Source organism: Phocoena sinus, chromosome 5, assembly GCF_008692025.1.
Source record: "Phocoena sinus isolate mPhoSin1 chromosome 5, mPhoSin1.pri, whole genome shotgun sequence".
NCBI lineage: Eukaryota > Metazoa > Chordata > Mammalia > Artiodactyla > Phocoenidae > Phocoena > Phocoena sinus.
The window spans coordinates 37074451-37089581 of NC_045767.1; the positions used below are offsets into that span (position 1 = coordinate 37074451).

At 48.5% G+C, this 15131-nt stretch overlaps 1 protein-coding gene across 1 annotated transcript in view; it reads right to left on the reverse strand.

Moving 5' to 3' along the window:
- Positions 1–3518: 3518 nt before the first annotated feature.
- The window catches only part of STK32B (serine/threonine kinase 32B), a 356081-nt gene continuing 344468 nt past the window's right edge, over positions 3519–15131 (reverse strand). The window contains exon 12 of the mRNA XM_032631757.1: positions 3519–5438. Coding sequence (XP_032487648.1) covers positions 5300–5438 — 139 coding nt within the window. The 3' untranslated portion in view covers positions 3519–5299. The remainder of the gene's footprint in view (positions 5439–15131) is intronic.

Here is a 15131-nt window from a genome sequence, read left to right on the forward strand (position 1 = left end):
ACTGCTGTCGTTATTAGTAATGAAGCCCTCTGATGACTTAGGAGTCTCTTGACACACCTCCCTTCCCTGAAGAGAAGGAAGTTTCCTGGATGGCTCAAAGTCAAGCAACCTGTCAAGGTAAAGGGTTCCAGGCAACTTCTCCCAGCGACTCCTTGTGCTTTTAATTCCACAAGAAAGGAAGAAGGGGTAGCATTTACCTTTCCTTGGACTCCACGCTTGGCTGGTCCCTGGGAATCTTCTGTAGGATGCTCGAGGTCAGAAGTGCTAGGACCGGGTCCTGATTCAGAGATTCCATCCCCTGGCCACCCTCTTTCTCCCTCCTAGAGCAAGGGGCCACAAACAACCCATGTACTGGGAAGCGTTTTAAACCTGGTTCACAGCAGCGTGGAAATGGTAAGGAGCATCACATCAGAGCTGGAAGCTGGGTGCTGTCCCCCCTGAGAAGGTTCTCTTCCAAATGCGTTTCCTGGTAGGGGACAGAGTCTCCTTGTAGTGACAAGTGGCAGGGTGGCTCCAGGATCTCTGTAGAGCAGGGACTCAGGGCACCGTTCTGGAGGGATGGGGGAGGATTTGCCTTAGGGCCGCTTTTGTTAAGCATGCACCTGTGCTTAGCTAAAGAGCACCTTAATGGGGTGGCTTTGTGATACTAAGAGAGACTGGGAAGGGCACCCCCAAGCCAACCCTGTGGGGTCTCCACTATGTAATAGAAAGTTCATGAAGTTTGGATCCTGGCAGACAGTTCAGATCTTGACTTTACCACCAAGTAGCTGGGGGACGAGCAGGCTGGGGCACTGCCTGCTGGGCTCCCTTCGCGCCTGGTCTTTGTAGTGGCTTCTGGGAAGGTCAGTGGTAGCTATTTGACCCGAAGCCTGAAGTAGGCTGCATGGGAAGGGACAGAGATGGAGGGCTTGCGAAGGGGGTGGGTGGTGGAGACCGCTGTCTGCAGAGATCAACTTGGACAATGTGTGGGAAGAGCTTCATGAAGTGGGAAGCGATGCCCTGCATGGTGAGGACTTCAGCTTTACACGGCATGAGTGTAACACGAGTTAACACGTGCGCCCGCTTAGAGCCCTGAAGTTGACCTTCATAACTGCTGTATGAAGAAGGCAGAGCAGGAATGACCAGGCCCTGCTCATGGGTGCAGAAACTGACACTCAGAGATGTAGGCACTTGCTGAGAGCCTCCCAGTGCGGCCACACAGTGAATTGTGGAGCCATGATTTGAAGCCAAATTTCCCACTGCAGAGCCAGCTTTCGCTGGGCCAGTATCGGACTGGGTGGGCTCATGCCCACCCCAGAGAGGACCAGTGTGTCCAGTGGGGAACAGCCTCCCAGCCATCGCTGGAGACTTCAGCACATGGAAGCTGCTGCCTGCCTCAAGAGCTGATTTCTCTGTGGGCCGAGTACCCCGGAAAGGGAAGCGGACCAACCCATGATGGGAGTGGAGGTGAGTCTGATGGACAGGGGTCCCTGAAGAAAGCTGAGAGATAAGCCCTGGCAAGGGGGCCAGGGAGCACCAGGAGGCAGGGACCCCAGGGTCAGTGTGTCCCTGCACAGGACCGTCCCAGGACCAGCCACATCGTGTATTCTGAGAAGGTGAGGGAGGAGGCATAAAGGCAAGAACTGAGTTGCCTACAGCTCAAGAGCTTTGCGTTGGAACCACCATTAGAAGAGCTGATTTTTTTTTTTTTTTTTTTTTTTTTTTTTTTTTTTTTTTATGCGTTACGCGGGCCTCTCACTGTTGTGGCCTCTCCCGTTGCGGAGGACAGGCTCCGGACGCGCAGGCTCAGCGGCCATGGCTCATGGGCCCAGCCGCTCCGCGGCATGTGGGATCTTCCCAGACCGGGGCACGAACCCGTGTCCCCTGCATCGGCAGGCGGACTCTCAACCACTGCGCCACCAGGGAAGCCCCAGAAGAGCTGATTTTAAGAAGTCCAGGCTGTGTCTCTAGAGGCTGGAGAGAAAGAAAAGGGGTGCCACTGGTGTTCTGGCAGAAGCCTGTAGGTGAGGGTCACGGCTCATGGTGGCCAGGAACCAGGATGGTCAACACAGCAGAATGACAACAGCCGTAGGCACTGAGGATTCATAGGGGATCCCCTTCTCCCCAGTGGTGGGGAGGGGGCCCTTCTGGCTAACAGGAAATTATGCTGTGGTCACTCAGGCAAATTTGGGGAGGATTACGGACAATATACTGTACTTTCTGCCAGTAAGTGGGAAGGGACTCAGAGCATGCAGCTTGGGGTTACTATTACTATAAACGTGACCTATTTTTACTTACTGGCACGAGAAGCCGAAGTTATATTTCAGTGGAGGTGGGAAAGCCCTGTCAGTGTTACCAATTTACTGCTTGTCCCTCTGTGCCTGAACCCCAAATCATAAGGTGATTCCTAATGCGAATTCTTGCTTGGATACATGTTTCTCTGATCGGACTGCTTTCCCAACAACCGGCTTGGGGCTCTGTACTCTGGGAATGGGGGTTTGGATGAGGGAGAAGGGAAAACTCATTTGGAACTTGAGACTGAGGAGATATGCTCTTAAGGGGATTGGGGGTGGGGACTGGGTACCTCATTGGTGGTTCAGGGGGAGGCAGCCTCTGGGAAACCACTGGGACCAAGAGAGAAAAAAAGAGCAGGGGAGGTGGCAGTGGGACCAGAGAGGAGGCTGCCAAAAAGCAAGCTTCACCCACTTGGAGAGTTTGTGTTGGGCTTGCATTTATCTCATTCATTCCAAATTATTGATTACCTCCTGTGAAACAGGCACTGTTAGGACCGGAAGATGGAGGATGAGAGGAGATAGGCACGAGAATCAGACCTCTCATAGGAGCTTGAGGATGAGCCATGGGCGAACGTAACCCTGTTGTGCAGTTGGCAGCAATCAGAGCTGCGAGAAAATGCGTGAGAGGGTGTGTGGAGGAGATTACACCTGGCTTGGGTTAGGGTTGCCATGAGACCCAGAAGGCATCATGGGAAAGGTGGAATTGGCCCATGAGAGGCACGTATTTTAACACGTAGAGATGGGAGTTGAAAGGCATCTTGGGTAGGGAAGGCAGGGTGGGCAAAAGCAGGGAGGCGGCAAGTTAAGTTAGAATCTGTACAGTAGAGCAGTTACTGTTCATTTGCATCCACGTGTGTGCTATATAAAGGTTTGAGCAGTAATTTGAGGAGATTTTAAGAGTGTTTTTCTTTAGGTGGAGAATCTTCTGTATTTTTTAAAATAATGATAAGGACGGCAATGATGATGGTGATGATGATGATGATGGTGATGGTGATGATGATGGTGATGATGATGATGATGGTGATGGTGATGATGATGGTGATGATGATAACATGAATTGTGATCAAGCTGATTGAGCCTTGAATTGCCAAGTTTGGTTTTATTCTGTGGGCAAAGTAAACACATCACTGACTTGAAATCCTTCCCACCTCCCTGCCCCCAGTCTCTATGTGCCTCATTAAACTTGTCTTTGAGGGGACATTGCCCATCCAACCCAACCCTGAGTAAGAACAAAGTTGTAGGAAGGAATGGCCAAGAAATAGTTTATTCTGAACAACGAACAAGGCTAACTTGAACAGAGCCAGGAAATCCAGCATCTTGAGCTACTTCCAGCTCCTGCCCCTAATTCATGAACTCAACCCAGTGAGGGGCCCTAAGTGCTGCCAGGGTCACAGTGAAGAGAGAAGCAGCCCTGTTATTTCCTGGAGGGGACAGGATGGTGCCAACGGGAATCAACGAATGAAAAGTGTCCAAGACAAGTGGACATGTGGGCAACACCATCTAGAAATAGCCTGGGTTTGAAGGAGGAAAACAATAATCATTTCTTTCCTTTTTTCAAATAAAAATATAAAACCACACAATACATTAAAATGTCTCTTAAGAAATCTAAGAGATGGCCTTGACAGTCCCAAGGATTGATTTATGAGGTAAAAAGTGAAAGTTGGATGCAAAATAAAAACACAATTGAACTTTCAGAGGAATGTACAGATATCAGAGACTCTAGGATGAAAAGTTCAAAGAATCTTAAACACCAGGCTTGTTTCTACAGAGAACTGACTGCCAAATGAATGAAACAGGAAAGTTTCTTCAAATGATCATAATGCAGACCAAAAAACCAGCTACCATTCACAGAGTATTATGTGCTGGGTATATCACACACAGGATCTTTTTTTAACCCTACAACAACCCCCGAGGGTTAGTTTTATTATCCTCCTTTTAAAACAAGGAAACTGACACTCAAGGGATTATGCGATTTGCCTGAGGTCTTCCGGTTAGTAAACAGCAGGGCTGGATTCTGGACACGGTCCTGATTCCAAGTCCAAGCTGTATCCCCTATGCTACAGCATCTCCCACTTCAAAGACAAAGTGCTCCCTGAACAGATCGTAAAGTAGTTTGCTCTTTGTGTGAGCCCACCGTCCTCCTACACTTTCTAACCACCTGTGCTTCCTAATTTATCAGTGTGGAGCAGCCTCCTGGATGGCAGTTGGAGACCCTCTTTAAGACAATGCCGATGAGATGACATAACCCCTTTTCAGGAAAGAAAGCGTGGAAGGGGACGGAGACTCAGAGTTCTGCTGTGGGACTGGGTTTTGGGAAGAACTCTGCTGACACTGTATAGGAGAGACTGATGGTCAGTGACTTGACCTTCTGAATGGGCATCTACGGGCCATCCCAGCACCAGGGGTGGGGTGGGAGTGGAGACCTACTGAAATTAAAGGTGGAGATGGTGGAGAGCCATCTTAGAAGGTCAGAAAGACTGGCCTGACAGAGAAGACAAAAGAAGACACTTCCGGCTTAGCTCCAGGATTCGGGAATGGTGTTTCCATAGGCTGGGCTAACACATCAGATGTTTGAGGGCTGCATTTTCGAAAGTACTGTCTTAAGAGTCAGGATGGACCGAATTGCAAAGTTGTGTTGGTCTAATTGCTTTGGGGGAGGGGAGTGCACTTCAAATATTAAGGTTTTATTTTGCCCGTGTAAACAACTTTATAAAGGTTTTGCATGTCCGCTACCCAATTGGATTCTTTGAATAACCTTGTAATTAGAGGTGGGGCAGAGAGCTGTTTAACCCCTTTGGCAGATGTGGAAAACTGAGGCACAGAAAGGGCAAGGCTTGTCCACAGTCAAGCAGGTATCAGCCGGGCAGCTGGGATCAGAACCCAGGCTCCCCAGCTCCGAGTCCAGGGTTCCTTCTCTGCATCTGATGTTATTAGAGGTGAGACAGGGACCATCGTGGCACAGAGAGGGGCTTTTGGTGGGCAGGGCAGAGGTGTGTGCAGTCCCGCTGAAAGCCACAGGTGGTGGCTTAGCTGCTGCAGCCACGGGAGCAGGCGTGAGCCAGAATGTCGTTGTTACACCCGTCCTGGAGCTTGCTCTGGGCCTGGCTCCCGGCTCGGCCTTCTGTGTCCAAGAGCTGGCCGCTCTGCCCTTGCTGCTTCCTCAGCCTGCAGACAAGCACAGCAGAGACCCAAGTTAGTGATGTGGAGCGGGGGATGTCCAGGGACACGGCTGGGGAAGCAGCGCGACCCAGGAGCCTTCATGTCGCGCTGGCCTGGGGAAGCACAACCCCTGAGGGGGCGAGAATGCTGTGTCTGGAGCCTGGCAGGCTGGGATCCACACCCAGCTCAGGTGTGGATCTGAAGTTACTCAACACCCAGAACCTCGGTTTCTCTATCTGTAAAATGGAGATAGTAATACCTACATCACGGCTCCTTGTGAAGTCCACAGGAGATCATGTATATAATTTGCCTAAGTTGACACAGTAGGTAAAGGGGTGTGTCCCACACATTATTCGCGCATGTATGTGTAGTGAATGCCCACTGATGGACCAGTCACCATGCCAGGGAGCAGAGGAAATCCTGGCGAGCAAAGCAGTCAGGTTCTCTGTCCTCATCGAGCTTATCACATGATGGGGAAGAGGGACAGTGATCAAATTGTCCCACAAATATCTGAACAGATGAGCACCCAGACTTACAAACTACCCCATGACAAACTGTGTTAAGGGAGCACAATTTTTTAAAAAAAAATTTTTCTTGAAGTATAGTTGGCTTACAATGTTGTGTTAGTTTCAGGTGTACAGCAGTGACTCAGCTATATATCTATATATATCTCTATCTAACCATCTACCTATCTACTCTTTACATATTCTTTTCCATTATGGTTTATTACAGGATATGGAATATAGTTCCCTGTGCTATACAGTAGGACCTTGTCGTTTATTTTATTTATAGTAGTTTACAACTGCTAATCCCAAACTCCTAGTTTATTCCTCCTCCTTCCCTTCACCCTTTGGTAACCATAAATTTGTCTTCTATGTCTGTGGGCCTGTCTCTGTTTTGTAAATTAGTTCATTTGTATTACATATTTTTTAAAAATTTATTTATTTTTGGCTGTGTTGGGTCTTCGTTGCTGTGCGTGGGCTTTCTCTAGTTGCGGTGAGTGGGGGCTACTCTTCGTTACGGTGCGTGGACTTCTCATTGCGGTGGCTTCTCTCGTTGCGGAGCATGGGCTCTAGGCGCACGGGCTTCAGTAGTTGTGGCTCGCGGGCTCTAGAGCACAGGCTCAGTAGTTGCGGCGCATGGGCTTAGTTGCTCCGCGGTGTGTGGGATCTTCCCGGACCAGGGCTTGAACCCGCGTCCCCTGCATTGGCAGGCGGACTCCCAACTACTACACCACCAGGGAAGCCCCTGTGTCATATTTTAGATTTTGCATATAAGTGATATCATATGGTATTTGTCTTTCTCTGACTTACTTCACTAAGTATGATAATCTCTAGGTTCATCCATGTTGTTGCAAATGGTATTATTTCATTCTTTTTTATGGCTGAGTAATAATATTCCATTGTATGTATGTACCACATCTTCTTTATCCATTCATCTGTTGATGGACATTTAGGTTGCTTCCATGTCTTGGCTATTGTTAATAGTGCTGCACAAACGTGCGTGTATCTTTTCGAATTAGAGTTTTCCCCAGATATATGCCCAGGAGTGGGATTGCTGTATCACATGGCAACACCATTTTTAGTTTTTTTGTGTTTTTTTTTTTTTGCGGTACGCGGGCCTCTCACTGTTCTGGCCTCTCCCGTTGCAGAGCACAGGCTCCGGACGCACAGGCTCAGCGGCCATGGCCCACGGGCCCAGCTGCTCCGCGGCATATGGGATCTTCCCGGACCGGGGCACGAACCCTTGTCCCCTGCATCGGCAGGTGGACTCTCAACCACTGTGCCACCAGGGAAGCCCAACCTCCTGTCCTTTGTCTACTTGCAGGGACTAGGACCAGGTGCCCAGTGCCTCTGCCTCTGAGGTTTGCAGCCCTCCAGGTAAGACAACTGGGAAAGGTAGTCAGGATAAAATATATCATCCTAGTGGAGGAGGGCTCAGGGTCCAGAGGCCCAGAGGCACTGGATCTAGAGGCCAAAGTGAGCAGGGAGGGGAGAGCCTAGGATGAGGAAGGGAGGTGGTCAGACTTCCTCAGCAAGGCTGGGATTGCCTGGGAATCTTGCTCCCCTGGCCCTTTATTCCCTCTCCTACATTCAGAGACTCTCTCAGATACCTCTGGAGAGAAAATCAGATCGGAACTAGGGAAAACTCAAATGACTAAGAAATCTATGAGAGTGAAAGGGAAATGCTTTTACTTCCAAAGTAGGACACTGTTGTTTGGTTCACAATCTGTGAAGCCCCATAATTCTCTGGGTAAATTGCAAGGTAAAGATGAATGCCATTAAGATTTTCTTTTAAATGCCTAAACATAGCATAGACAGCATTACTATCTCTAGATTTCTGAACTTCCCCAATTATAACGCAAAATAAAGCTTCAAAGACTGCATAATAAAGAGTGGAGCATAGGGATGAGAGAGCCCTGATGAGGGAGAGATGGATTCTGAAATCTTGTGTAGATCAGGGAAGGCTTCCTGCAGGAGGCAGACTTTGAGCTGGGCTTTAAGGATTGGCCTGGAATGTGTGAAGCTGGAGGGGGCGAGGGAGGAGATTTGAAATGAAGGGACACCAGTGAGGTAAGTCACAGAAAGTAAAAACAATACTGCATGGTGGACCAGAGTCCTTTCTGGAGCTGGATAGTTTCAGCCACTTCAGCTCCTCCTTCTGGCCAGAGCTATTTCAAAGAGTAGAACCAGGGGCTTCCCTGGTGGCGCAGCGGTTAAGAATCCACCTGCCAATGCAGGGGACACGGGTTCAAACTCTAGTCCGGGAAGATCCCACATGCCGTGGAGCAACTAAGCCCATGAGCCACAACTACTGAAGCCTGTGCGCCTAGAGCCCGTGCTCTGCAACAGGAGAAGCCACCGCAGTAAGAAGCCCGCGCACCGCAATGAAGAGTAGCCCCCGCTCACCGCAACTAGAGAAAGCCTGCGCACAGCAACGAAGACCCAACACAGCCAAAATAAAGGAATAAGATATTCTTTTTAAAAAAGAGTAGAACCAGCTGTTTCAAGTCTCCCCTCCTCTATGGAGGGTCATAAGTATTCGTAAGAATACTATGACCATGGGTACTGGAGGCCTAGAGTGGTGTCTAAATGAGGTGTGAGTCATGCGCCTTGTAACTTACCACCAGGTGCAGTGTGAGAAGGCAGAATCCAGAAGGATGGACCCCTCTCTAGACATCCACGCATCCATCCACGGGCTTACACAACTGGATTCGAATCTAGTTCTGGGAGGCTCCAAAACCTGCATTCTTCCCACTACATTTGCATTCCCACCTACTACCAACCATTTAGCATCCAGCCACCATCCACCCACCCATTCACTTTCTATCCACCTATCCATATATTCATTCATTTGCTTACCCTATTCATCTACCCCATCCATCCAACCATCATCCATCCATATGTCCATCTGTCCCACCCCACCCCCACCTGTCCACCCCTACTCACCTAACTGACCTCCCCTTACTCACTTACTTATTCACCTACCCACCCATGTACCTCTATACAGATACCTATCTATTTACCTCAACCATTCATTATCCATCCATCCATCGATACATCCCTCCATCTACCCTTCTACTCATCATCCAAGTATCCACTTACCATCCATTTCATCTATTCACTATCCACCCATCCATTGATTCCCCCCATAGACCCCCTATTTACCCATCCACCCACACAGCTACCTCACATCACCTGTTCATCTAGTATCCATCCACCCATCTATCCCTCCATCCACCACCCTTCTGCCCATCCAATCATCCATCTACTCCCATATTTCCATTCATCACTGCCACCCTCCCATCTGCTCAATGCCCACCCACCCATTCACTCCCCTATCCTTCCACTCATCCCTTTTACCAGCACTATCCGTGTGCCAGGTTCTATGTTCCAGGCTCACAGTTGAAGGGGCTGGGGAGCAGGACAGAGAGCAAACAGTGAACATTCACTGTGATGAAGTCTTTCCTGGAAGGAAGCAGTATGGCTTGGCATTCAAGGCCTGGGTTTGGAGCCAGGCTGTCTGGTTCTATCCCTGGGTCTGCCACTTACTAGCCGTGTAACTTTGGGAGGCTAGATTCAAACCCAGGGCTCTCTGTCTCCAAGACCCCTGCCCTTTCCACTGACTCTTATGCCTTTCAATCTGGATATGGAAGGAAGGTAGCATGGAATGATTTTTCCACACTCTGAAGGAATTAGAAAGTCTCAGTTTGCTCAAGTAGGAACCCACGAACCAAGACAATGATATGAAACCATATGGTTGGCCCCGAGAGCTCACTTCCATGACTAGCCCAGAGCCTAGTTATCTATAATTCAGGAGGAAACGAAAAAGGATTTTACATATCTTCCTAGACATAGCCCAAGTCTACGGAAGCAAACTGGCTAGTTATCTCCATGATGGCAGGTCTCAGCCACTTTATCAAATTAATTGTCAGCTTTGTGACCAGAATTCTGAGGGATGGATGTGAATGCTCTCAACGTCCCAAACTCAAGCATTAGATTCCAGAAGGAAGTGCCCTGTGATGGAGACCCTTGATTAACAAGAATGGAACCCATTAAAATTTGTAATAATTTGGGCTGGAGGCATTTTTCAAAGGCAAAGCACTACATAGGACTAAAAGAAAATGGTTAGCAATCACATAATTTCAAATCAAGCTATTTCACACCCCGAGGATGGAATCAGTTTCATACCAACATTGATCTGCAACATCAAACCCTAGGTGCGGCCTGGCCTCCTGTTCCAGGGTGATGACCAGCTTTCCTTTGTGCTGTGTGCTTTAAAAATGGGAAACATTTCAAGTGCCGTCACACCTATTCACGTCATTTCACTGGTTGTATGTCTCCTGGACTGTGTGGAGTCGTGGCGTGGCAGTGTGGCATGGTGGGAGAAGGCAGGATTTGGAGCTGTACAGAATTTGATCAGGATCCCACCTTTGCCATGACTGGCTGAGGGGCCTGGGGGAACTTACCCAGCTTCCTGAAGCCCGTTTCCTTACCTGTAACATGGCCACAGCACCACCTCTTTAAAGGAGAAGGTGAACTAATGCATAGTATCCATCTGCCCTGTAACAGGCACTTTATAAAGGGCAACGATTTTTATGATGATGATTGCAGTGTGGGGACACCCCCATTTCACAGATGGAGAAACTGAGGATCGGTAAGTAAAGCTTAACTTCCTGCCACAGTTCTGATGAATGTCTCCCAGCAAGGAGGCCCCCACAGATGGTTCTGCAGGCCTCGCTCTGGGGGATCAAGGCTGAAGACCTGGAGAAGAGGAGGGTACTGGAAGGGGGTACACACAGAGTGGCTGAGAGTCAGGACCCAGAAATGGGTGAAACAGGACAATAGGCTCATGGGGAGGGAATCCAGCCCCACAAGTCATGGTGGGGTCCAGAGGGGCCTGTAAACCAGGGAAGGCTGGGCATGGAAATGGCAACTGGAACTGGGTCTCCAGCCTGGTTACTGGTCTCCCCTCCTCTGGGCAAGGGACACCGAAAGCCGTCTGTGGCTGCACGGCAGCCGGCACAGCGACCAGCCTGGGGCTGGTGCACAGTCAGTATGTGTTGGAAGGCTGGGTGGGTGAATGCAGGGATAAATGCCCAGCCAGGTTTCCACCCCTCATCAGCAGCCTGTTTGCACAGGTTGGCAGGCTCTGTTTCAACACACCGAGGGGGGAAGGATGCCAGTCTCAATTAAATGGAGTAAAAGGATGTCTTAGCTGGACAAAAATTGGATGACCATTAGAACTGGCGAGCTCACAGCCCTCGTGGACAACAGATTGCATGAGTCAACATGCATGGAGCTTTTTCTCTTGTGGCCAAGGGAGTTGATAGGTTGTTATTTTGTGTGTATGCGTAAGAGTTCGTTAAAGAATTAAGGCAAAATGATGTTTGATGTGGCACTTAATTGATACAGTACTGTATTGGTCTGATAATTTTGTGCATAATTAATGTTACTAGCAAACACTTGGGCAGTGCCGACTGATTGTGTAGGGGGGCTGTTAAGCGCTTAACATCTGTTAACTCACTGGTCTTTACAACAATCCTTCATATGGAGTAGATTTTAGTACCCCATTTTACAGATGAGAAAAACTGAGGCAGTAGTGTGAGGCCCAAGGTCACAAAGCTAGCATGGATCAGGATTCAAAACCAGGCAGTCTGATTCCAGAGGCTATGCTTGAAGCTGTTATGTACACTGCTTCTCTATGGTTAATAAAAACCAGAGTCGAAGTTACCAGAAAGTTCTGAAAGGGAACACTCCAAATTGAAGAATGGTTGTCTGTTTGGGGACAGGGGGTGGATACTGAAGAGAAGAAAGCAAACAGTCACCTGGTCTAATTGTTTGTACACTGCAGGAATCCCGCCTCCAGCATCCCTAGCAGAGAGCCAGCCAGTCTTAACCCAAACCCCACTGCCCACCTCTCAAGATAGCCCATTTCATGTGGGAACTGCTCAAATCCTTAGAAACTTTTCCTTCATATAGAATTTCAACTGAGAAATCTGCTGCCTGAGAGCTCCTCCCCGTTGGCCTTTGTTGTGCTTCCCGGAATTATTCAGCTGATTCTAATTTCTCTCTCATGGGACACTCCTTCAATTCTTAGAAGCCCCCTGGACCTCCATCATCCATCTTCCATCGTCCCCCAGGTCCACCCTGCCCCACTCCCTGCCTGCTCTCCAGCTTGGGAGTCCGACTTGTAGGAATTGTATCAAAAGCTCCCAAGCTCTTTGGGCTTCCAGCTGGGCTTGGCCCATGGGGAGCTCTGGCAGAAATCAGGAGTAAGGGCAGTCAAGTTTGGGCATCAGGTCCCCAGCCCCTTTCCTGCACTGTCACCTGGGGCTGCTGGGAACATCGGAAGGTCGCTGCTCTAATCAAGGTAGCCTTCTCCCTGGACGACCTCCCTCTCCTCCTCTCTGTCACCCACCGGGTGGGAACACCTTGCCTTCTCCGAAGCCCCAGTTCACTGCACAAGCTTCTATGACGCCCTTACAGCCACACCTTTGTAAAGTGTCCTTTGAAAATAAATTATCCTTGGAGTGTTTCCTCTGCAACTCTGACTGATACAACATGTTTCTGCTCTCCCATGAGGTGTCTCTTCCTTAAGTAAAAACTCAGTATAACTGGCTGTTCCGCTTTCAAACCTCATCACTTATTGGGAAGACCACCTTGTATGCAATACTTATCTCACAAATTCAGTAACAGCCTTTGGCCAGAAGCATTACAATTCTGTCTATTTTATCGGCTTTGCCTGAAGCAAAACCTATTTGAGGGAGTCTTAGGATGGCGTCAGCTATGGCATGGGTGTGATATAGCAAATTGTAGGGGATTATTTTACTGAGCATCCTCTCTATATACCCCTTTGCAAATGGATGAGCTCTGGGAAAATTGAAGGGATGGCAGCCCCGGTTTCTGAGTGATAGGGGTTGAGATTTGATGAGTTCATCCTCACTCAGCACCTCCTCATTTAATACCTACACCCACCCTTCCAGATAAGAATTAACAGCACCCATTCTGAGGGTGAGAAAAGGATGAGAGAGGATGAGGAACTGGTGGTAGGTCACACAGCTTTTCAGAGGGGAGCCCCGGGCTCAAATGGAGGACCTGGCTCTTCCCATCTTCCCAACTAAGTGATCCTCCCTATACACTGGCACTAGTAGATTTCTCTCTAGATTTAGAGGTGAAGCTGAGCTTTTATGTCTGAGCTGGCTTAAGGATGAGACTTGCTGGGTCCTCACTTCTGTGGGTTGGGGGCCTGATGGACAGGTAGCCGCTAATGGTGTTCACCAAACATTCTGATTTGCCCCTCTCTGGGCACGCAGCAAGATTGCACCTCCTGGCTCCTCTGGGGCTGGGTTCGGCCATGTGACCAGTTCTGGCCCGTGAGTGTGAGTAGAAATGCTACCATCAGGCTGGAGCATTGCCGATGCAAGACCCTCCTGAAGTCTCTTTCCCTCTGTCAGTCTCACGGCAATGTTCCAGAGATGCTCCTTCAGTCTGCATCCTGGAATGATGGGGATGGTGACATGGCAGCAGCACCCCCCAGCTAACCTGCCATGAACAGGAAACAGACCTTTGCTGTTGTAAGCCGCCAAGATTGGGAGTTTGTGCCTCTTTAGGTTCAGAGAGGGGTTCTGGAGATTCAGACACTGGTCTGTGGGTGAATAATGGCCTCAGTCCAATTCTGGGCCAGAGAGTAACCATGGGAAAACCCTGGGGCTGCAGATTGAAATGAACTCTTTGATGGCCAAGGGACCTGAATTGGTGTCCACTTTGGGGCCGGTACTTCCATGCCTGGGCAGCCAGCCCTCCCTGTCCCCTATCCCCCCGTCCCATCCATGTACAGTTATCACGTTCTACCTGCCCAGAGGAAGGGAGGAGGTCAGACAGAAAGCCAAGAGGGACCACCTGCCATTTCTTTATTAACCTTCCCCAGACCTCAACATCTGTCACTCCCTATTCCTTCCTCTCCTGGGCTCTATTTACCCTACGCTATCGTCCTTACTTTCCAAGTGGAGTGGACCACCATCATTTTGCCTTTCTAGTGATTTTATAAATCTTACCTCCCTCTCACAGCTATTGATTGGCCTAAGGGCAGACACATGACCCAATCAGCACCAGCCAGAGTTCTCCAATGGCCAGATTTGATTGGTCCAGGGACTAGCACCTGACCAATCAGAGTCATTCCCTGGGGTACTCGAATTTGAGATCAGGAAAGCATTCTCCTTCTTGTCTTTCCTCAACTCCCTGTTTTATCTATTTTCTTGAGTTTGGTGGCAGAGCTGGGAGACTCAGGAGCTCAGTGTGTAGAAAGAACTGGTTTACAATAAAAGAAAATGACTTTGATGTGCAGAGAAAAACAAATCACCGGAAGGAGGAAGGAGTGAGTTCAGGCAAGGTTCCTGGCCCCCGTCCCAGTTACTTTGGGATCACATTGCATTCCAGCACTTCTGTGGCTGCATGAGTCCTGCAGTAAGTTTCCATTTCACTGAAGCTGTTTTCTTTTTGTTTTCATCCCTTGTAGCCATGGTAGTCTCAGAGAATTCACCATTTATGCTGGTATCTTCCTCTCGAGACTCCTAGAGCCACGATTTGTGTAGGTTAAGCTATGGGACTTAGGTATGTGTTTTTTTTATATATATATACACACACATATAAACATATATACACATACATATATATATACATACACAAACACACACATATATATACACATCCCAATAAAGCCCTTGTAAGTCGAAAATATCCTAAAAGTCAAAAATGCATTTAACATACCTAACCTACCGATCATAGCTTAGATCTTCCTACCTTAAACGTGCTCAGAGCTCAACATCATTAATCATTAGAGAAATGCATATCAAAACTACAATGAGATGTCATTTCGTACCAGTCAGAATGGACATCATCAAAAAATCTACAAACAACAAATGCTGGAGAGGGTGTGGAGAAAAGGTAGCTCTCTTACACTGTTGGTGGGAATGTCACCACCACCACCACCACCACCATCATTTATTCTAAAACAGAACATTAGGCCCTATTTATAATTTTCAAATTTACACATAGCCTCATTTCACGTAAGGCCTATAAATATTCACATAAAAAATTAGGGTACCTCTTTTTTACTAGAGAAAACCGATTGAAGGGAAAGTAAAATGGGTCTTTAAATGAGTTAAGTCTGAGCAGCCCAGTAAGAGCATGTGCTTTA